The sequence below is a fragment of the Pelobates fuscus genome, chromosome 13 (genome assembly GCF_036172605.1).
Source record: "Pelobates fuscus isolate aPelFus1 chromosome 13, aPelFus1.pri, whole genome shotgun sequence".
Taxonomy (NCBI): Eukaryota; Metazoa; Chordata; class Amphibia; order Anura; family Pelobatidae; genus Pelobates; species Pelobates fuscus.
Genome location: NC_086329.1, coordinates 110963756 through 110987189, shown reverse-complemented (window position 1 = coordinate 110987189; position 23434 = coordinate 110963756). Strand labels below are relative to the sequence as shown.

The 23434-nt window shown below is 37.7% G+C and overlaps 1 protein-coding gene across 1 annotated transcript in view; it reads right to left on the bottom strand.

The window, feature by feature from the left end:
- Positions 1–6306: 6306 nt before the first annotated feature.
- The window catches only part of LOC134582710 (scavenger receptor cysteine-rich type 1 protein M130-like), a 109113-nt gene continuing 91985 nt past the window's right edge, over positions 6307–23434 (bottom strand). The window contains exons 15-22 of the mRNA XM_063439353.1: positions 21657–21740; positions 20491–20622; positions 20138–20227; positions 19578–19655; positions 18709–18798; positions 17332–17421; positions 16797–16931; positions 6307–6732 (exon numbers count right to left, since the gene is read on the bottom strand). Coding sequence (XP_063295423.1) covers positions 6629–6732; positions 16797–16931; positions 17332–17421; positions 18709–18798; positions 19578–19655; positions 20138–20227; positions 20491–20622; positions 21657–21740 — 803 coding nt within the window. The 3' untranslated portion in view covers positions 6307–6628. The remainder of the gene's footprint in view (positions 6733–16796; positions 16932–17331; positions 17422–18708; positions 18799–19577; positions 19656–20137; positions 20228–20490; positions 20623–21656; positions 21741–23434) is intronic.

The window sequence follows — 23434 nt, the reverse complement described above, 5'->3', positions numbered from 1 at the left end:
GGTACCCCCAGCCTTAGTGTGTTTCCCCATATTTGCGTTTGGGGCAGCTTTCTAGCGATTTGCAGGGCGAGTACGGAGGAGCTCAGAGATTAGGCAGCCATTCCGCTCCGCTGCTAGGCCACGCCCCCAAATGTGTTCATTTTTAGCATTTATTTCAGTTGACATTTTATATGTGTATTTTTAACAGCTTGGCTCCCATCCAAGTGAATGTTTTGTCGATCAACTGAGAATAAAACGAGATTACAATTTTTTTAAAAATTTTTTATTATTTGAATATTTTTAAATACAAAGTTTGTGAGATAAACATTACTGTATCAATTGTACAATATACCATACATAAAAGAGTGATCATGGGATCGTCATGAGTAATAAAATGAAAAAAGAAACAAGAAATCAAGGAAAGAAAAAGAAACCAAAAGGAAATTGTGCCCAATGGATTAAGGCTTTGATTTAATATTTTTGAACGCTTTTTAAATGATTTAACAATTTTAGATAATCTTTTGAGATTATTGTTTCAAATTCCTACATTATCAAAAAATATATTATATATAAAAATATCAAAACATATTTAACATTTTTAAATCTTTTTAAAAGTTTATCCAAATATATTAAATCATTTTTCAATATAGTTTACAAAATACTAAATTGAGGCCTAATTGGGTAAATTATTGGAGGTCATCCATGTGGGATTTTGTAAAAGCACGAAGGACAAGGCAAGCTGAGGACTCTATGGACAGAATTTAGGTTATAATTTAATATTTTTAAATACACTTTTTAAATTATTTTTCTACTGAAGTTTCTATTAAAGTCTTTTATATTTTGCTGTAGATAAATCATTTAAAAGCTTGTCTAAAACTATAAAATATAAAATTGAGGCCCTAATCAATTAATGGAAAAATGATTGAAAAATTGGGAAGTGGGGGAGGGGGAAGCAGATTTTTTTCCCAAGCTCCTCCCATTTATAATCCAACGGCTATTAAAATAAATATAAAAATATTTTAGAATCTCACTTCAAATATTAAGTAGAAACTAAAAATAGATTGACTCATATATGGGAGAAGTTGCAGGTTTATTTATTAAAGAAACAAGAAAGTATATGTAAATGATCTGCAGACTTTCTAACAACTTGTGGTGGCATTTGGATATATAGATATTTAGAAAATGTATCTGGAGTAAGAAACCTATTAAAAATAATTTTCTAGAAGCTCTACTAAGTAAGTGGCTCATTTATTAGTCTGTTGTAGAACAAGATAGGATTTAAACCTTTGCTGTAAATACTGATCACAGCCCAAATGGGCAAAATGTGGGGAAAATGACAGAATTCTGACCACGTTGGCAATTAACAGATTTACTAAAGCGCTCGTGACCTCAGTAGGTCCGACCACTTTTGATTCATTAGTTCAGAAGCATTTGGAAAATCACTATTATCAACATGCAAATCAATACAAGTCCCAGGAATTGAACATAATCGAAGGCATGGCAACCGAATATAAACTGAATAAATTCATCAGGATGCAAATCCACAAATTATAATTAATTTGCTTTTCACATGAAATGATAATCGGAAGTACTATCTGCCGCTTGGCTGCTAGTGCTAGGTTGAGTTTGTTGCGGCTGGCTAAAGAAAATAAATGAAAATCCTGGACCCCTAATTGTTCATCCACCAAAAAATAACATGGCCCCCCTACGTGGCTTGTGCAAGCCAATCTCTGAGCCAGACCCCCCAATAAAAATAAATAAACCTCCTTAATATTAATGAGGGATGGATTTAAACTAATACCTGTTGAAAAAAAATACTAATCCGTAGTCTTCTTTCTTCTAATTCTTATATTCATCCTCAAACAAGACCAAATAAAAATCCAGAATTCCTGACATAACTATTTCCCAAGTTTTGCAGTATGAGTAAGAACGCTCTGACAGCCACGTCTCTGGAAAAGTCTAGGTAGAGTAAGTAGATAAAAAATACAAATTATACAGACTAAAGAGTAGCCCACACAGTGTACACCACAGCAAACCACACTCAATCTAATAGCAGCAATAACTAAAGGTAGTCAGGATAGTTACTGCTAATATGTGCATAAAAATGATACACAATATTCACAAATATATACAATACTGCCAAATCAATTGTTCAGTGCTGGTCGATTGAAAAAAAATACATAAATAAGTGATTTTAAAACAAAAGCACTCAAGAAAAGAGAGTTTAACTCCTAAGGACATATTCCGTCATGATTCCCATTCATTTCTGAAGTTGTGTCCTAAAGGGGTTAAAATTATATGTAAAACCTATTTCCCATAACATAAAAGAGAGCAAATAGCATAACACCGTTTATTACATGGTAACTACAGAAATACAAGATTAAAAAGGCTTTCACTAAATCAAGTGGGAAACTGAGAAGGTTTTAAACCCACAAACACATTTTGCAAAGAAAAAAAACAAAACTGTCCACATGTTATCACGATATTCATTGCGATGTAATTTGGAGGTCCGAGATTGGCCATGCCTCCCTGACTGGCTATGTTTGCTCGATCAAAGTGGTGGTTAATACAGAACACTTATTGCCAAGACCTGAGTCTATTTTCACTCCATTCACCAAGTAACGAGTATGTTTTCCTGGCACTATAGTGGTCCATTAATAAAAAATTGTCAAGAGCACTTAACCCCATCAATACTAAAAATGAGTATTAGCATTTTTATTTTCATGTATTTTGCAGTATGAAAGCTTGCCCATGAAGCGGCTATAATCCTCATTTATACTCTTTTTATGACTGCCAATCTGTAGAGGAACAAATGTCTCTGCCAGAATCAACTAGTCACTGATATAATGAGTGTAAAGTTTCTGCAAATGTCAGTTCACCCCCTGCTTCCAAACAGTACAGAACGTTTCAATGGATCATACAATTCCTACAGTCAGGAAGGGGGAAGGAGTGAATGGAATTTACCATTTCACTGTTAGTATTACATCAGCAGTCCATATAAATCTTGACAAAGGTTGCTACAGCAGATTTAAATACCTTTATTTTAGAAATGTATGAATAAACTGTATTTACGGTATTTGAGAATTATACTCAAATGCAGGCACTCTTTTTATATTCTGTTACAATTTGTATTAAACTGCACTGCTAGTAATGCGTACAGGGTTCTGATTTGTGTCACACTTTCCTGCTCTTATACTAGCATTTCAGACCGGTGTGAACAATTGCAAGATAAAGGCTACTCTATACTGTCTGAAGTTTTTAATTTCCCACATATTTTCATGAAGTAGGAACAGATAAGAAAAAGTTAATTTACACAATTTTTATTTTTTTTTACTTGTCCCCAAAGCAATCTATGACAACATTGCTGTCATATGAAATGTGTATATGCTAACTATGCATCCCTTGATTCAAATAAATGTTAAGCTAAACAGTTTGCAAATAAAAGTGCTCAGTAGTGAAGATGTTAATCAATTGTGCTATTGATTATAGTGTAAATCATAAAATATACATATTGAAGCAATTTAACCCCTTAAGGACCAAACTTCTGGAATAAAAGGGAATCATGACCGTAGAGGCGACCCTTTCCCTTCTTTAAATATTTTTTTGGGTGTTCTTGCCCTATATGATATCACAAGAGAAAATGCACATGGTACAATATTGTATAGTTTTCATGAATAATAAAGTGGAAGAAAAATGGGGTACTCACAGACACAGAGCCTTCCAAATAGGCTCAAGTCAAATAGCATATGTGGTTGAGGACCACATTCCTTCTTTATGGTAGCAGAAAAATGTTGTTAGTGTGTTTAAAAAAAGAATACATTATTTACTATTAACATATATACGTTAAAAAATTATTAAAATACAAATATAAAAAAACAACACTAATTCGGCAATATAAGTCCAATGTTTAAAGTCTATGTCTCACAGTTCCCAGGACACGTTTTGCCAAACAGGCTTCCTCAGCTGGGTAGAAAACATCTCTGGAGTGGTCTGGGTGCAAACTCCCATAAAGGAACACTATAGGGTCAAGAACACAATCATGTATTTCTGACCCTATTATGTCCCCATAATGGGGACACTGAGACACTGGGAGACTAGGGGACAGGGTGACATGGGGACACTGTGATACATAGGGACACAGACACTGCATGATTTGAGAGATAGGAAGACACTGAGAGACAGGTAGACACTGGGAGCAATCTATCTATACAGCAGAATAAAACTGTAAGTAGTTTGTTGGTGATTTTACATTATATTCTCTTATGTCACTTCTTGTGATTTACATCATGTGATGTCACGCATAACTAATTAATTATACAAATGATTAAGACAGGTTTTTTTTTCCCCAAGAAATGTGGCAACCCTCACTACTCTTCACACACTCTTGCTTAAAGGAGCACTATAGGGTCAAGAACACAATCATGTATTTCTGACCCTATTATGCTAAAACCATCATCTAGCCTCCCTGGCTCCCTCTTGCCTCCCTAAATATAGTAAAATATTACTTGCATTTAAATCTGCAGCTGCTGGCTCTGCCCCTGCCTGCCTCTGAACTGACTCTGTCTGCTGACATCTTCAGAAGTGGTGGTCTGAGCCAATCACAATGCTTCCCCATAAGATTGTCTGAGACTATCAAGGAGGCAGATCAGGGGCAGAGCCAGCACAAGTCAAACATAGTCCCGGCCTATCAGCATCTCCTCATAGAGATTCATTGAATCAATGCATATCCATGAGGAAAGTTCAGTGACTGCATGCAGAGGGTGGAGACACTGAATAGCAGTACTGCACACTAGGCAGTACTGCCCAGGAAGCACCTCTAGCAACCATCTAAGGAGTGACCAGTGAAGTTATCACTAGGCTGTAATGTAAACAATGTATTTTCTCTGTAAAGACTGTTTACTGCAAAAAGCCCGAGTGGAATGATTCTACTCAACAGAAAAAATACAAAAAGCTGTAGTTGTTCTGGTGACTATAGTGTCCCTTTAACTTTGGAAGCTTAAGAGGGATGTGTGGGAACAAAACGTGTGTGGACTGGGTGACAATTAAATTAATTAGGTTATGCAGACTAACACTGTGGCATGTCCCCTTTCTTCTACACTCACTACATACTCCTTTTCTTTGTCCTAGACAACAGGAACTTCTGCCTGCTAGTAAGATGGTGTTTGATGAGGTGCATGACTTTGACTGGTTTAGAGCTAGGCGTACACAATCCACCCTTCCCTGTCCTCCCATATGCTATCCTCTTCTCACTCTTCTATTTCTTTTTATTTTTTCATTTTTTATTTTTTTTTATTTTTTTCCCCCCTGTTTTTTAAGTTTTATATAAAATGCTAGTGTTTTTTCACCCCAATCTAATATTTAAGGTCAGTATTGCTATGCCATCACCACAAATCACATTTGATTTTACTGTTATATCATGTGTTATTAACACGTGTACCTTAGTCCTCAGCAGTTCACATACTATTGTGTTCTACCAACAGTCCATTGACATTCTAAGTGTTGTATCACTGATGACACGTTGATGGATCAGTTGTATTACTCTGCTCACTAGAAGAGGTTGTTGTATGTATTACGTGGCTCCTGTAATCCCCACTCTTTCCTGATTCTGACACTAAATCCCAACCATCAGTGGTGACCTTGCAGTGTAATGAAGGTTCTGCACTTGCCTAGTATTTTGTAGATGGGTATATTCTTTTATTAGCTTTATTGAGCTTCTTTGTAGAATATCTTGCCAGTACATTACTGGCCATTTATTAGTATATCACCCTTAGTATACTCGTGTTCTGCAGTGTCTGGATCTCCTTCATTCTAACATATCTGAGAACCAAAGGAAAATACCTATGCATGGACACAGCTGGCTGACTGCCAAAACATCTCAGCGTCAAAGCACGAATGCCTGGCTGAAATAACTCCATAGTAGAGTATAAGGGGTGTGTAAGCTGGAGGTATATGGCTGTGGATGAGCAGTATGACTGAGGGAGCTGGGATTAGAGTAGTAGAAGCAGAGTATAAGTGGAGTATATGTCGATGTTGAGAATAACTGGAGGTTTAGTGTTGTGCAGTGAATATGGTTTTGTGAGATATTTTATTGAAGATGAACGGTCTGTACTAATCAATACTGACCAGTAAAGTATTAACACAGAGTATTAGACAGGATTGTTATACATTGTCTATAAAGAAAGTCACGGACTCTGGATAATTTGTGTATTTTATTATTTCTAGAAAACACAATGGGTATAACATTTGTAAAACAAGCATTGTGTATCGACAAAAAAACAAAAAAATGTATAAATATATATTAACTAAATAATGAAAAATTCAGCATTTTTTCCACACCTATTATTTTGGCCTCCATTTTTTTTTACAATTATTACTTGAATGAATAAACCCCTAAAATTAATAAAAAATAAATGGCATAAAAGCTCATTGTTCTAAAATAGTGCTATTCCAGTAAAATTCATACATTTCCCATATTTTCCATTTTATTGAAGGATATTATTTATTTTGTTTAATCTGAATATATAGAACGTGAAAACATTATTTGATTATCATTTCTTTAAGCAATAAATGTCATCTCCTTCAGAACATTTTAGTAACATGTTGGATAAGAGTGGGCAAAGTCCACTAATTCCGGAGGTCAGCAGACTGGTCAGGCCACCATTGTATCATCATAGTCCATGGTAACGGAGATTGGAAGATCATGTATCTCAGGGCCATGGTTAAATATATTATTTGTACTCAATGCCTCAAATCCTGAATGGATAAATAAAAAACAAATAAAAAAAAGTTATCTTTTCTAAGTGTAAAACAATTCTTTGTATAAGATGTAACTATTGTCCAATTCAATGATAATAATTTTATTAGCCCTGGAATATGGAAAGGCTAAATATGCCCTTCAGGGGGCCGGCCACCGAGCTGACCGGATGCTGCCACATGTGGCTCTGGCTCGGATCCCCCAAAAAGTGCATAAATATCATGAATCGGCAGCTGCCTGAGCCACTGGTGAGAAGTAAAAGATGGGGGGAATACCGCAGCCAGGAGCAGAGACGAGGTTGCTTTTCCACCTATACACGCACACGTGTATACCTGCATGAGAGAGCCCCTCGCCACGAGGAGCTAAAGGAGGACAACTAGCTGCCGCTGGTGATTACAGCTGGGGGGCTGCCTGGCCCAATGCTCAAGAAATGCACTGACTTGGCGGATCGGCGTCCGACTGAGATGGACCTACTGGGATAGTGGACATATTGCACAGGACTGCAGCCGCCAGCCTCCCTTTACAGCAAACACTGTCTCAACTCTGTGGAAAGGAGGCGCAGCCATGACATGGCAGGGGGTCTGTCACACCAAAGATCCGGGATCCCGAAAAGATCTTGGGGGTGCGGGGTGCCTGGAGAGGAGGCTTAGCATGTAATGGGATACGGCTGTACAGTCTATAGAGGGAACATACAAAGAAAAAACAATAGTGTGATACAGTATATACAGTGAATAGTGCGCTTAAATGGATGCACTCACGAGATGGTGAAGATAAAAGAGCATTCAAAGGTGCCTCCCCAGGATATATGGAGGGATGCTGATATCCTTTGCAAATGTCGAGCAGCCAATGGGACACAGGACTCCAGGTGAGTAGTAGTAGAAAATATTCGTAATTTTTATTCTCTTTAAAAGGTGAAACAACACCATAAAAATAAAATATAAAAGTGCAGCAATAGGTCCAACGCGTTTCGTTCAACACAGGAACTTCATCAGGGTCCGCACAATAAAAGAAATCACCAGCAGTATTGCAGATTATAAAAAATATACATCCATGTATATTTTTTTATAATCTGCAATACTGCTGGTGATTTATTTTATTGTGCGGTTATTGTGCGGTTATTGTGCGGTCCATGTATATTTTTTTATAATCTGCAATACTGCTGGTGATTTCTTTTATTGTGCGGACCCTGATGAAGTTCCTGTGTTGAACGAAACGCGTTGGACCTATTGCTGCACTTTTATATTTTATTTTTATGGTGTTGTTTCACCTTTTAAAGAGAATAAAAATTACGAATATTTTCTACTACTACTCACCTGGAGTCCTGTGTCCCATTGGCTGCTCGACATTTGCAAAGGATATCAGCATCCCTCCATATATCCTGGGGAGGCACCTTTGAATGCTCTTTTATCTTCACCATCTCGTGAGTGCATCCATTTAAGCGCACTATTCACTGTATATACTGTATCACACTATTGTTTTTTCTTTGTATGTTCCCTCTATAGACTGTACAGCCGTATCCCATTTCTGCTTGTGGTTCTATACATATATAACAATCGTTTTGGGTGGATAACGATCTTGGGAGGCCACAGATTGATTGGAGTTAAGTGATTTATACGATATTAACACTTAACAACGGTGTTGTTTTGTTTTGCCGCTTAGCATGTAAACCTGACCTCTGGATGATGAAGGAGATCCAGAGGATGTTGCCCCTGTAGCTGTGAGCCCAGTTGGAGGGGTGCCGGGGCCTCCAGCGGACTGGTGGCTGTGAGGTCAAGGGCGCCCAGCCTCAGAGAGGTTGCCACCAGTGGGTGAGGCATAATGAGGCTACACACATTCACAGCAGGGATACCAGTGGTATAGCGGAGGTGCAGGAGGATGCTGACCCGCTAACTTTATGTGGTAGGAGCACCGTGGCTTGGCGGGCCCTCGAGTGCCTGTGGTGCTGTGGACACCTAGCTGGAACACTCTTGCTTATGCCTATCTGAGATACCTACACCCTTGGAGGCCTCTAAATAAACCTAGTGGCAGCCTCTGACAGAGTGGAATGGGACACTAGTTTCATCATAAGGTGGAAGGGACTAAGTGGACATATTTTTGTTTTTCATTGGACATATTTTTGTTTTTCATTTTTTAATTTATTTTGGGAAATCACCTCCTAACCAGGCGTGTACCTACTGAGCCATGAGTACACTCAGAGGGGCCATCATGCAGGCTTTTATTATCATGTCCCCAATCAAGGGAAACTGCTAACTACATACGTTATCATTGTTTGTGTTACTGCTGCTCTATGACATAATTACCTGGTTGTAATATTGCATCTTATTAGTTTACTGTTCTAACCGTATAAGTTTTTTAATGTAACTATTTTACGTTATTGGTCTACACGGAAGGCACTAAATGCGATTATTTAGGATGACTACCATTCCAGATATGACAAAAAGATAGAGGGTGAAAGGTGTTGGACGAGCCAACTCCAGAGCCTCTATGAAGGTTACAGGAGGTATAAGGGGCCTAACCCCAGAGTAATTTAAACAAACAAAGAAAATATGATGGAAAGACCACTCATTCATAGTGGGTGGAGTCCATACTCATTCACAAATATATGCCTCCTACTGTAGACATAACATGCTATGCTGAATATATTTACTCAGTCACACTGTAACATGCTATGCTGAATATATTTACTCAGTCACACTGTAACATGCCATGCTGAATATATTTACTCAGTCACACTGTAACATGCTATGCTGAATATATTTACTCAGTCACACTGTAACATGCTATGCTGAATATATTTACTCAGTCACACTGTAACATGCCATGCTGAATATATTTACTCAGTCACACTGTAACATGCTATGCTGAATATATTTACTCAGTCACACTGTAACATGCTATGCTGAATATATTTACTCAGTCACACTGTAACATGCCATGCTGAATATATTTACTCAGTCACACTGTAACATGCTATGCTGAATATATTTACTCAGTCACACTGTAACATGCTATGCTAAATATATTTACTCAGTCACACTGTAACATGCTATGCTGAATATATTTACTCAGTCACACTGTAACATGCCATGCTGAATATATTTACTCAGTCACACTGTAACATGCCATGCTGAATATATTTACTCAGTCACACTGTAACATGCCATGCTGAATATATTTACTCAGTCACACTGTAACATGCTATGCTGAATATATTTACTCAGTCACACTGTAACATGCTATGCTGAATATATTTACTCAGTCACACTGTAACATGCCATGCTGAATATATTTACTCAGTCACACTGTAACATGCTATGCTGAATATATTTACTCAGTCACACTGTAACATGCTATGCTGAATATATTTACTCAGTCACACTGTAACATGCCATGCTGAATATATTTACTCAGTCACACTGTAACATGCTATGCTGAATATATTTACTCAGTCACACTGTAACATGCTATGCTGAATATATTTACTCAGTCACACTGTAACATGCTATGCTGAATATATTTACTCAGTCACACTGTAACATGCTATGCTGAATATATTTACTCAGTCACACTGTAACATGCCATGCTGAATATATTTACTCAGTCACGCTGTAACATGCTATGCTGAATATATTTACTCAGTCACACTGTAACATGCTATGCTGAATATATTTACTCAGTCACACTGTAACATGCTATGCTGAATATATTTACTCAGTCACACTGTAACATGCTATGCTGAATATATTTACTCAGTCACACTGTAACATGCTATGCTGAATATATTTACTCAGTCACGCTGTAACATGCTATGCTGAATATATTTACTCAGTCACGCTGTAACATGCCATGCTGAATATATTTACTCAGTCACACTGTAACATGCTATGCTGAATATATTTACTCAGTCACACTGTAACATGCTATGCTGAATATATTTACTCAGTCACACTGTAACATGCTATGCTGAATATATTTACTCAGTCACACTGTAACATGCTATGCTGAATATATTTACTCAGTCACACTGTAACATTCAATGCTGAATATATTTACTCAGTCACACTGTAACATGCCATGCTGAATATATTTACTCAGTCACACTGTAACATGCCATGCTGAATATATTTACTCAGTCACACTGTAACATGCTATGCTGAATATATTTACTCAGTCACACTGTAACATGCCATGCTGAATATATTTACTCAGTCACACTGTAACATGCTATGCTGAATATATTTACTCAGTCACACTGTAACATGCCATGCTGAATATATTTACTCAGTCACACTGTAACATGCCATGCTGAATATATTTACTCAGTCACACTGTAACATGCTATGCTGAATATATTTACTCAGTCACACTGTAACATGCTATGCTGAATATATTTACTCAGTCACACTGTAACATGCTATGCTGAATATATTTACTCAGTCACACTGTAACATGCTATGCTGAATATATTTACTCAGTCACACTGTAACATGCTATGCTGAATATATTTACTCAGTCACACTGTAACATGCCATGCTGAATATATTTACTCAGTCACACTGTAACATGCTATGCTGAATATATTTACTCAGTCACACTGTAACATGCCATGCTGAATATATTTACTCAGTCACGCTGTAACATGCTATGCTGAATATATTTACTCAGTCACACTGTAACATGCTATGCTGAATATATTTACTCAGTCACACTGTAACATGCTATGCTGAATATATTTACTCAGTCACACTGTAACATGCTATGCTGAATATATTTACTCAGTCACACTGTAACATGCTATGCTGAATATATTTACTCAGTCACACAGTAACATGCTATGCTGAATATATTTACTCAGTCACACTGTAACATGCTATGCTGAATATATTTACTCAGTCACACTGTAACATGCTATGCTGAATATATTTACTCAGTCACGCTGTAACATGCCATGCTGAATATATTTACTCAGTCACACTGTAACATGCCATGCTGAATATATTTACTCAGTCACGCTGTAACATGCCATGCTGAATATATTTACTCAGTCACACTGTAACATGCTATGCTGAATATATTTACTCAGTCACACTGTAACATGCTATGCTAAATATATTTACTCAGTCACACTGTAACATGCTATGCTAAATATATTTACTCAGTCACACTGTAACATGCCATGCTGAATATATTTACTCAGTCACACTGTAACATGCCATGCTGAATATATTTACTCAGTCACACTGTAACATGCTATGCTAAATATATTTACTCAGTCACACTGTAACATGCCATGCTGAATATATTTACTCAGTCACACTGTAACATGCCATGCTGAATATATTTACTCAGTCACACTGTAACATGCTATGCTGAATATATTTACTCAGTCACACTGTAACATGCTATGCTGAATATATTTACTCAGTCACACTGTAACATGCCATGCTGAATATATTTACTCAGTCACACTGTAACATGCTATGCTGAATATATTTACTCAGTCACACTGTAACATGCTATGCTGAATATATTTACTCAGTCACACTGTAACATGCTATGCTGAATATATTTACTCAGTCACACTGTAACATGCCATGCTGAATATATTTACTCAGTCACACTGTAACATGCCATGCTGAATATATTTACTCAGTCACACTGTAACATGCCATGCTGAATATATTTACTCAGTCACACTGTAACATGCTATGCTGAATATATTTACTCAGTCACACTGTAACATGCTATGCTGAATATATTTACTCAGTCACACTGTAACATGCTATGCTGAATATATTTACTCAGTCACCCTGTAACATGCTATGCTTGTCGTTGCTCTATATATATAATCACACAAATGATGTGCATAATCGCTGTACACTATTGCTTTCATGGTGTAGTTGTCAAGCTTTTTCTAAAGGGAAAAAAAGTTAGAGACAATAACAACCTATTGTGTGTGCGGGCTCCGCTTCATCCCCTGCGTGGAGAACTGTTTATTATGATGACTTCAATAAAACGGATTTAACATAAATGTTCTTCATGAAAACAGCTTTTAAAAAGATTGTATAACTGGTGAATTATCCAGACGAGAGGTCTTTCAAGTCCTTAGCAAATAAAATCTACAAAATAAATTTGTAAAATTATAGATATGGGGCGGTGAAAAGGAGCAATCATTTTAACATTTATTTTTGAGTTTTGGGATGGATAGGGTAATAAAAGGATTTATTTAGAAATTATGGGATTAGGGATAATGATGCCAGTGTAAGCACTATTGGTAGTGAATAGAGACTTCGGACCAGGTGACCCTTTATCACATACCGGCTGCTGGGACACACAGTGAATGTGTGGATAATTTCATACGTCTGTTACAGCACGGAGTTAGCTGTCAGCAAACCTGATCTCTCAGAATCTCGAACCAGCGGTGATATAATAAATAGTTTTATTATTTCACGCCAGTTCCTGTCACAGTAATTGTACTCACTATAATGGGGGTCTATCTATTTCTGGAAATTTGTGGAAACTTTACAACAAGTCATTAGGATCACAATCTATTAGAACCTGTCGGTGCTTTTTTACATATTTAACACAGTATTCTGGGGAATTATCACGTGTGTTGTATCAAAAGCAGACATTTCTAAAGTCTACCTAGGGATATGCAGATATTGTTAATTCCCGCTCTGAATGGGATATGTAGATATTGTTAATTAATTGTTATTTATAATGGATTTAACTTTCCTATTATCATTATTAAAATCTAAAACCAAGGGCATTAAATTAAAATTATCAATTTTTTATGAAATGTTGTGTTTGGAAATCAATTCTTGTTGGTTCAATATGTTAGTTTCTTCAAATGCTTTTTCAAGTATAACTTCAGGGTATTTATTTTGTGCAAATTTATCTAAAACTAGTTTAGCTTGTTCTTTAAAAATGTCATTATCAGTGCAATTTCTCCTAATCCTTTGTACCTGTCCTCTTGGTATATTATTTAACCAAGGTGTATAATGTCCTCTATTAAATAGGACAACTATTAGCATCCACTTTTTTGAATTTTTGTTTTTGTTTTTAGAATATCCCATTCTGTATAGATTTCCAGATCTAAAAATGTATGCTTGTAGTTCTAAATTGACTATTTAGTTCAATGCCCCAATTACTATTATACATACTTATTAAAAAAGTTTCCAAATCACTTAGCGTCCCCTTCCATATGAAAAATAAGTCATCAATATACCTATGGTATGTGACCAGGTCCGTCCCCCATGCTGTGCTGTTAATAACATCATTTTCCCAACCCAGCATAAATAAATTGGCATAACTGGGGGCAAACCTGGTCCCCATAGCCGTACCCTGATGCTGCAAATAAAACCTAGAATTATAAAAAAATATAATTATTTTCTAAAATCCATCTAATACTGTCTGTTAAAAATATTATATGCTCATCTGAAAATGTACCTGACCTTTTTAAACAATCCTGAATTGTATTACAACCTAAGTCATGTGGGATTGATGTGTATAATGCCGACACACCTGAAGTCACCAGAAAATAGCCCTCTTTCCAGCTGACATTCTTAATAATTTTAATAACATCTGTAGTATCTCTTAAGTATGAAGGCATTTCCTTAACCAAATCTTGCAACCAAATGTCCACATACTTCGAGAGATTAGCTGATATGGAGCCAATACCAGAAACAATTGGTCTACCAGGGGGTTGTGTCAGACTTTTATGCACTTTTGGTAAAGTGTAACAGACAGATGTCCTGGGAATATTATATTCGTTATCATTTAGCACTCTTTACCTCTCTCCAGCAGTGCAAATAAGGAGGATTTTATCTCTTGAATATGATCTTATTTTAGTTCAATATATACATTGGTATCTTTTAATTGTCTGTAACATTCCTCCGAATAATCCTTTGTATTTTGGATGACAATGCTACCTCCCTTGTCTGCGGGCTTAATAATAATCTCTTTGTTTCTCCTTAAGTTCTGTAGAGCCTTATGTACTTGTCCACTTAAATTATTCCTAAACTTTTTTATTTTATTTTCTATATCAAGTTTTTCAAAGTCCTCAATCACAGATTTCTCAAATATCTCAATTTCACTAGTTTTGTAAGTCCTAGGAATTTTTTTTTTTATTTATTTCTTAGTGCCGTATGGGTTCCACTTGTTTTAGAATCTACAAATTTATTAATATTAAAAAATATTTTTAAAGTCAGGGTTCTAGAATATTTCAATATATCCAATAGGCTGAAAAAGAATAAAAATTTCTTGAAGGTGCAAATTTCAGACCCTTATTTAAAATCCTTATTTCATCTATACTCGGTTTGTATTCATCACTCCCTCCAATTTGACATCCTTCCTCTTTTTTCGTTGTTGAAGTTCAACCCCTCCCCTGCATCCTCTAGGTCTCTCTCTCTCCTTTTTTGGGGGTGAGAAAGAAACCTTCCCCCTCTGCTTTCCTAAAAAATTGTTCTGTCTGGATAGTGGTTGTTCTTGTGTTAGAGTTTCAAATCTATTTTTTATATTTTTTTTTTTTTATTCCTACATAGACGGGTACATATTCCAAGAGATGGCAACCACCCGAACGTGATCTGAGGAGGCCACCTAGGCGAAACGCGTCATCACGCTATTCGACGCACGACGTGTGTAGCGGAATGTATTAAGCCTGTCCTGTAACATACATATGTGACTGTATTCATTTATTGTATTCGTGTATTTCTGTATGATTTCGTATGTGGGTTCGGTAGTTTCATGGGAATGAAACTACTGAACCATTAGACCACCCCAGCGAGAAGTGTGCGCCTCGTTAGGCGTTCACACTTCTCGCAAACCGCAACTGTAACTGTAATTGCTAATGCCTGGGCGGCCATCTTACGCATAAAAATCTCAGCGGTGTTTGGTCGTCGAGTGTCTGGAACTCAAATCAGACACTCAAACAACCGAACACCGCTGAGACCTCCAGAGCTCCGTAACTACCGAACGGAGGGACCTAACGAATCCCCATTCGGTAGAAACAAAGTACCGAACGAGGGAACTATGATACAGGTGAATTTAAGTGTGGATGGCTAGGTTTTTACTGCCGAACGGAGACCGACCGCAGGGCCCAAACGCATGGAACCCTTTTCAGTTACCACCTCGTGTGCGGTCGGTCAAACTTCACCCTCCACCTAAATACCGAACCCCTGGTCCGATCTGGGTGAATTTTGGATATATTATTCACCCAGATCAAGGTGGTACCCTAATATTGATGATAGGTACTAGTTCAGGGGTACATCCAGGTTTGGGGCAATGTACAGTATAAATTAAGGGGATTATGAGTCACTCTGAGGGGAGGAGATGTGTGGGAGGTAACAGTTACAGTATTGGTTACTGTCTTAATTGATGTAAATCCCTCCCTTGCATGGGAGCATGCTTTATAAGGAACCCTGGAATAAAGATAGTTAGTTCTGCTCCTGAAACTGTGTGTCGTCCAGTTATTGGGATTGCTGTTGGGATATTGCTGTGTTACTTTGCCTGCTGGAAACTCTGCTTGTGGATTTACAATTGCCTTGTTCCTGAGCCTCACTGGGATCGTAAGTGGAAAATAGCTGTGGGATATCAGCTCTCCGCTACAACATGAGTACGTGCCACAAGCACCTCCTATTCCGTCCGACCACTAGAAGACCGCAAGTGCATGCCGCGAGTCAGAAGTGGGATCGATATACAACAGCTTTCCAGGGAGAAGGTCTTTGCTTTTATACTTTGTATCAATAAAGGGTTTACTTTTATTCCGTTGCCGTCCTGCTTACTTCAAGTACATCATCCTACTGCTTCGACAGAGTCCTGCAGATAGGACAAGAAAGCTCTTAAAGTTAGAGCAGACTTTATACTGCTCTACCATTGTGAGTTGCTAATTTTATAGCGCCATGTTTTACTAGATTTTTTTGTATTTTTGCACAATGATAAAATTACTTCACAAAGTACTAGATATATGATATACAGGATATATGATCCTGTAATAATAAACATAGTATGTATATCATGTTACGCTGCAATATGATAATGAGTGAATGCTACAATTATTACAAACCTTTGGCTGATTTTACAAGGTTATTGTCCTCGTTGGTATTAATAGCAGTTTCGTCTTTGTACAGTAGTCGAGGGAAATGTCCTGAAACTGCCTCATCATATCCATATTCCTCTGTCTGGTTCTCAGAGTGGGAACCTGAGTTACAACAATAACATGATGTCAGCTAAACCACAATATGCAGAATATATAACAGTTCACGAACTCCGGGATAAACGAAATAGCAGCATTACGGGGGTAAAAGCAGCAACGTTTCGAACCTACTGGGTGTTTATCAACTAAGCCACAATGGCATCGAATGATGAGGTTTCTTATCTATAAAAACGTAAATGGTCTGTATAACTAAAATGTCTGCCTGGAAATGATTGCACAATATTGTATTCCTCACTAATAAACTCCCATGAGTGGACATTCTGTGTAATCCCCGAATCTCATGCTGTTCTTCCATTCTATGTTTATTGTTCTGTAAACATACCTAGAGACTACATACAGAGACATGGGACAATACGCTTGTGACATGAGGGGTATTTCAGCTTACCATCTCCATTATTGATTACGGTGGTTTCTTCCTGATTTGACTCTTCTACATTCTCATAACCATATGGAGGAACCTTCTCAATCGGCGTCTCTGGATAAAAAGGAGTTTGGACTTTTACACTTCATTTACACTTCACTTTCCCTCACTCTTGGTACCATCGCCATCTACAGCACTACATACCACCCAAGCCTGCTCTCCTCTTCCTTCTCCATGTGGTACCTTTAACCGCTTCCACATGACTCTGTCCTGCATCCTTCAGGCTTCTGGACTCTGTGCAGCCATCCTATACTCAGTTCATAATGGTGAGCCAGGTTTTGTGCTTCTTGAGGCTGTTTTTGTGCATGACTACTTTATCTTCCTTGATGTATTTGCCAATTTGTCTTTATGTGTTTATTTATGGTACTCTACTAGGCTCCCTGGTTGACCTCCACCTTTAAGTTCTGCCACTAAACTGTCTACTTTCCACTATCTATATATGGGGTTTTATCTTATATTATTTGCCCCTGTAATTGCCAGTTGTCTGGGTGCCTATCGCCCATTTTCCCTATCTATTTTGTACCAAATGGTGTAATCCACAACAGTCTTTTATGGCCTTTACAGAATTAGTCCTGACTGTCTAACTAGTTCCCTTTACTCCTACCTCTTTTTATTTTATTTTTAACTCTACGTGTAATGAAACTCCTGCCTTCAGTCCTACCTCAAGCCTATCTGAGAAACTGGTGCAGTCTATGGTTGCTTGTAGGTATGGCCTGCCTATTCAATGACAAAACGAGGTGTGACCTGCCTATTCTGGGGCAGAAAAAGGTGTAACCCACTTATTTGGGGGTATTAAAAGGTGTCATCGCTTATTAAGGGGGCAGACAGAGGTGTCACACAATATTGATATTTTTGACGCTTTGCCTACGGCCGCAGTCTTTGTATTGGGTGACCCACTGCGTACAGAATGCCGAAGGAATTGATTTATTGACACTCACCCGGGGGGCAGCAGCAAAGAAAGAGGCAAATATGAAGCCTCCTGGTTTGTATTAAAATGACTTGCTACAAAGTATCCCCATTCTGTAATTGTAAAACGCTGTGGAGTATGCTGGAGCTATTTAAATGCTAATATAATAATAAATATGATATTTCATGCTACAATGACAGCTGGGTACATCTTGGACGATACCAGGTAGTTAAAGGACTAATGGGTTTACATAAACAACGTAACTCTTTACTTTTAGCACAGGAATGGTTTAATTGAATTATAGCTGAATAAAACTGTGCTAAGTGTATGATATATTTATTTAGACAGCCCCAATATAGGGTGCAGAACCTGGAATGATTTACAGCTCTGGACAATGCGATCATTTATAATGAGATAAAATACATTGTTCTTACCTTCACTGATTGTGACATTTGTTGAGTCGTTGGGATCCGCTATTTCTGCGTCATCATAATTATATTGCAGATCTCCATCACGGTCATTGTCTGAGACAGAACGATGGAGAGAAGTTAACTCCACAGAACAGACACTATCTGTCCAGCGTGTATCTGGAGAGACTCGGTGATAAAGTAGGGAAGAGCTAAAGTATAAACAAACATTTACTAATATCCATTGTGCCAATTCACATAATTTTGTATCTTGTAGGTATCCCTAAACAGCAATCTCTAGGCTGAGTGCACAGGACAGCAATGGTATTTCTTCTTTTATTCTAATAGTTCTGACTTCTCTACATTTTCAGTTCTGTGAAGGTCGGGGGTTTTAAAGAGCCATCACAAAACGTACATAACTCCAATATATCGTATAGACTGTTGACAGTCTTCAACCTGTAATAGAATCTCAAATAGCCATTTTTGTGTGATTAATGATGTGAGCAAATGTTGGTTTTGATTTGATAGTGGTTTCTAACTGCAGCCGCATTATCGGCAGAATTGGATTACGACATTATTGGATTCTGACAATGGTAACACCAAATGCACAAACAGTTCAGAAACTGTAACCAATCAAAATTCATAATAAAAATACAGTTTTCCATTCATCCAAGAATCGGATCATTTAATATTGTCTGTTATCATTATACAATTTCGTTATTTTTACAAACACATTTTATCCAATTATATTTTACAAAATATCTGTTTTTTATAATTATTCCCAATATATTGTACTATGTGTATAAAAAAAAAATATTTATATTTAGAATTTTCCCTATCGATAGTTTTAATTCATATAATTATGAACCGAGACAGATTCCATTTTATTAAAATACCTTTTCCAAGTTCTCTGTCCAATTTTTCTTCACTTTCATAATATTCCAGTTTTTTAGCAGAGTCTCTGGAGTTATAAACTGCGTTGAAATAATAAAGTTTTGTATTTTATAATAATCATTGTGTGATGGTTTTCAGATGTATGATATGATAAATAACACAGAAAAATACGCAATGAAGGTAGATCCAAACTAAAGGATCTCAATGTTAAAAGCTGCCACTAAATAGGCACACTCCAGGAAAGCCTATATATAGCAAATACAAACAAATATATATGGGGGTTCGGGAAAATCCCAAACACCAAGTGAGGGCACTAAAAACTTGAGATATAGTAAGTTCAAATGGTCAAAATCAGAATTGAAAAGTGACAAGAGTAAAAAGAGTAAAAAGAGTACTGGATACCAGAAGCCATTGCCAGAAAGATCGGCAGCTAGGAACAGGATGTGACAATTATCTGGTTACGCTTTCCTCATTTCCGGTTTGAATTGTGTTTTATATTTTTGGCAGTAACACTCAATAGACTGAAATCCAAATACAAAAATAAAAGATAAACTGTGTGTACCTGAACGGCCGGAGGATTTGTGTCGATTGATTATCAGATTGTAATCGATTTCCTCGTATACAGGATTGTAATCCGTTAGAGAAGAGAAGGCTGGAGATAAGCAGAAACACGGCTGTATGTCACGTATCTATACATAATCTGACATGTAGTAATATATACAGAATAATGGCAGCCAAGGGAAGCATATCCACAATTTATCTTCACATTCTATGATCCTTTCTGTTTATTAAATGTATCATTTTACCGTGTATTTCTCTCCCAGTGATGGCTGCAAATGGGGCTACATGATAATTATAATATCAGTCGGTGATTGTGATAGTATCTGTCACACTCTCTCTCTGCATGGGACTTACCTTCTCTGTAGCGATATAGGTATTTCATCAGGATCCCTATAGCAATCACCCCCACACTGAGGAGAAGCCCCAAAACAATGCAGGTAACAATAGGGAAGATACTGGGTGTGTACGGTGTTTGCTCATTTTCTCCTGAAAGAGATAGATAATAAATTCTATTAATGGGAATTGTAGTATACGATCTCTCAGTCCGTCAGTCAGCCATATTGTTTTATTAATTAATAATAAATATATCACATTTAGTGTAGAACACCTCAATTCTACTTCCAGCTTGTACCCCAAATCATCATGCACCACTAATTATGCACAATATGAATGGATGAAGAACTTAATTGTTGGTTGTTCCTTTTTTTCCCAGTTATATTTACTTCATTCATTCTGTGTCAGTTACAAAAAGATCTATTTCATTTTTACCCTCTTCATCCTCCCTCTCTGATCTCGGCATTCTGCTTCTTTTACCACAATCAGAATCCTTCACTTTTCATTGATACGTTTTGTAATTTTTTTGTGCTGGCTCTGCCCCTGATCTGCCTCCTTGACCATCTCATCCAGTCCTATGTGAAAGCCTTGTGATTGGCTCAGAACACAATTTCTGATGATGTCAGCCAAGGGGCAAGTGAGGGGCAAGTGAGGGCCAGGGGGGCTAGATGGTGGTTCTAACACGATAGGGTCAGGAATACATGTTTGTGTTCCTGACTCTATAATAATCCTTTAACATTATTATAATCTAATATAGGGTGAGCAGCATTGCTTTGACATGTCTACATAAATTTCTTCTGCCATATTTAGTTACAGATTTTAAGACAATGCCATAGAGGTGTGGACCATATGGGAGACATGAGGGTGGAGCAGGCAAAGCAATAATGAATAGGATGAGCCCAAGTAAACCTGCAACTAAGATTTTAAATCTCTAATCTCTGTTCTTGCTTAGGATGAGCAGAATTAGGGTGATGGACCCCAACAGCGCTTTCTCTACAGGTTTATATAGTATCACCTCTATACAATGCAGATATTCTCCGTAAGATTTTCTCCATTTCATGGTTTTGTTAAAGACAATTTCATGTTTGTTTATATCTGGTAATACATTCTTATTTTCACAGAGTTTTAATATGGTCAGAGTTCGGATATTGCAAACACATGACCATAGAAACTGAAAGTGTTCATACCTATAGGTGCAACATCTTTATGGTCGACCGCTGTAAGACTGTCTCCTTCGTTCAATCCATCAGAAACATAAAGATAATTTGGATCTGATAAATGAGCAGAGTAAGCATTGTTACTGTAGAATAAATTTACACAAAGATATATATACAGTGATATACGGCAGGCCAACTGGTATTTTAAAAGCATTGAACTGAGATTCCCATAATCTAACGGCACAAAAGACAACTGCAGACTGAGGACTGAAGGTCAACAACAATTGGGATGCTGCCCACTATCTGAGATTCATGAAAATAAAACATTAGAATTATTATTAAGTGTAGCGGCACCCCGATAGGGTGAGGGCTTTTTGCCGCCCAGAGATATCCTTTCTCCCCTGTTGGGAGAGAGGCTGTAGAGTAGACCAAGTGATTATAGGGCAATCCCAAGGCAGGGTTTGCAGCAGGTATAGCTTTTCCCTACAAGCATGAGACGAGGCTCTGTGTTGAGGGTAAATCAGGAACTGAAGGTTTATTGTGGCACTGTGAGAAACAGGACACTTACCTTGCCAGTCCGCCGATCCGCCGACAGCAGGATCAGTCGGACAGCCGCTCCCACGCAGAAGATAGATACATTAAGCATCAAGGAAGCCGGCCGCTGTACACCCGCCCCTTTTAAAGTGTTAGCAAAAGAGCTCTAAACAGAAGAGCACAAATGACTCTTACCTTTTGGGGGCATGGTTATGTCCCTAATCATATAAAAGCCCAGCCTGCCTTCAACTCAGTGCCCTGTTGTGGTTCCTAGTGTTCCTAGTTCCTCCTCAGCGTGTTCCTGTTTGCTTCTTTGTGTTTTTGACTCGGCTTTCCCTTGACTCCTCTGGTTTCTGGTTTCCTGACTCTGCTTGTTCCTCGCTTTTGTGTTTTTCTGTACTCCTTTGACCTCGGCTTGTCTCTGGCTCCGCTAGCTCCTTTCAGCCCGGCCATTCTAAGGACCGGTATAGGGACTTTCTCTATCTACCTTTGTGGTTCTGGTGATTTACACTCTGCTTGTTGGGCATATTCATTACAGGCACACTGCCTTTTATACTGTTTATCCCACAAGGTTACCACCCAGGTGGACCTAGTGGGGCACAGGGACACAGGAACAACAAGCCAATCAAAACAGAATTTTACATTCAGTCACTCCCATGCAGTGTACACAATCCCTCCCCTCTGCTTAGGAGATAATTGAGTTAATTACTGTATTAACTCAATTATCTCCAAATGAATTTTTTTTTTACTTTTTACACATTTTTAGAAATACCCCAAAAACATAAGAACTCCCCCCCCCAAATAAACATTTCCTGATCGCCCCGATCTGGGGGAACAACATACTCGAAAATCAGGGGTTCAAAAGTTAGCAGGAGGTCACATTTCTGCCCGTCCGCACACGAGGCTACTGCCCAGAATAGTTCCATAAGTTCAGCTGGGTCGGCCAGTCTATTTCAGGGGCAGAGAAACACACTAAAATAATGTATCTAATGTATAAGTATCTCTTGTTCATGTGTTTAAATGTACTAAACGCCGATGTGTTCATATGAAAGAAAACAAATTGGTGGAAGTCTGGAAGTCCCATACATCCATACACACATACTGCCTTATACATGCATCCATACACACATACTGCTTAATGCATACATCCATACACACATACTGCCGTATATATGCATCCATACACACATACTGCCTTATACATGCATCCATACACACATACTGCCTTTTACATGCATCCACACATGCATACTGCCTTATACATGCATCCATAC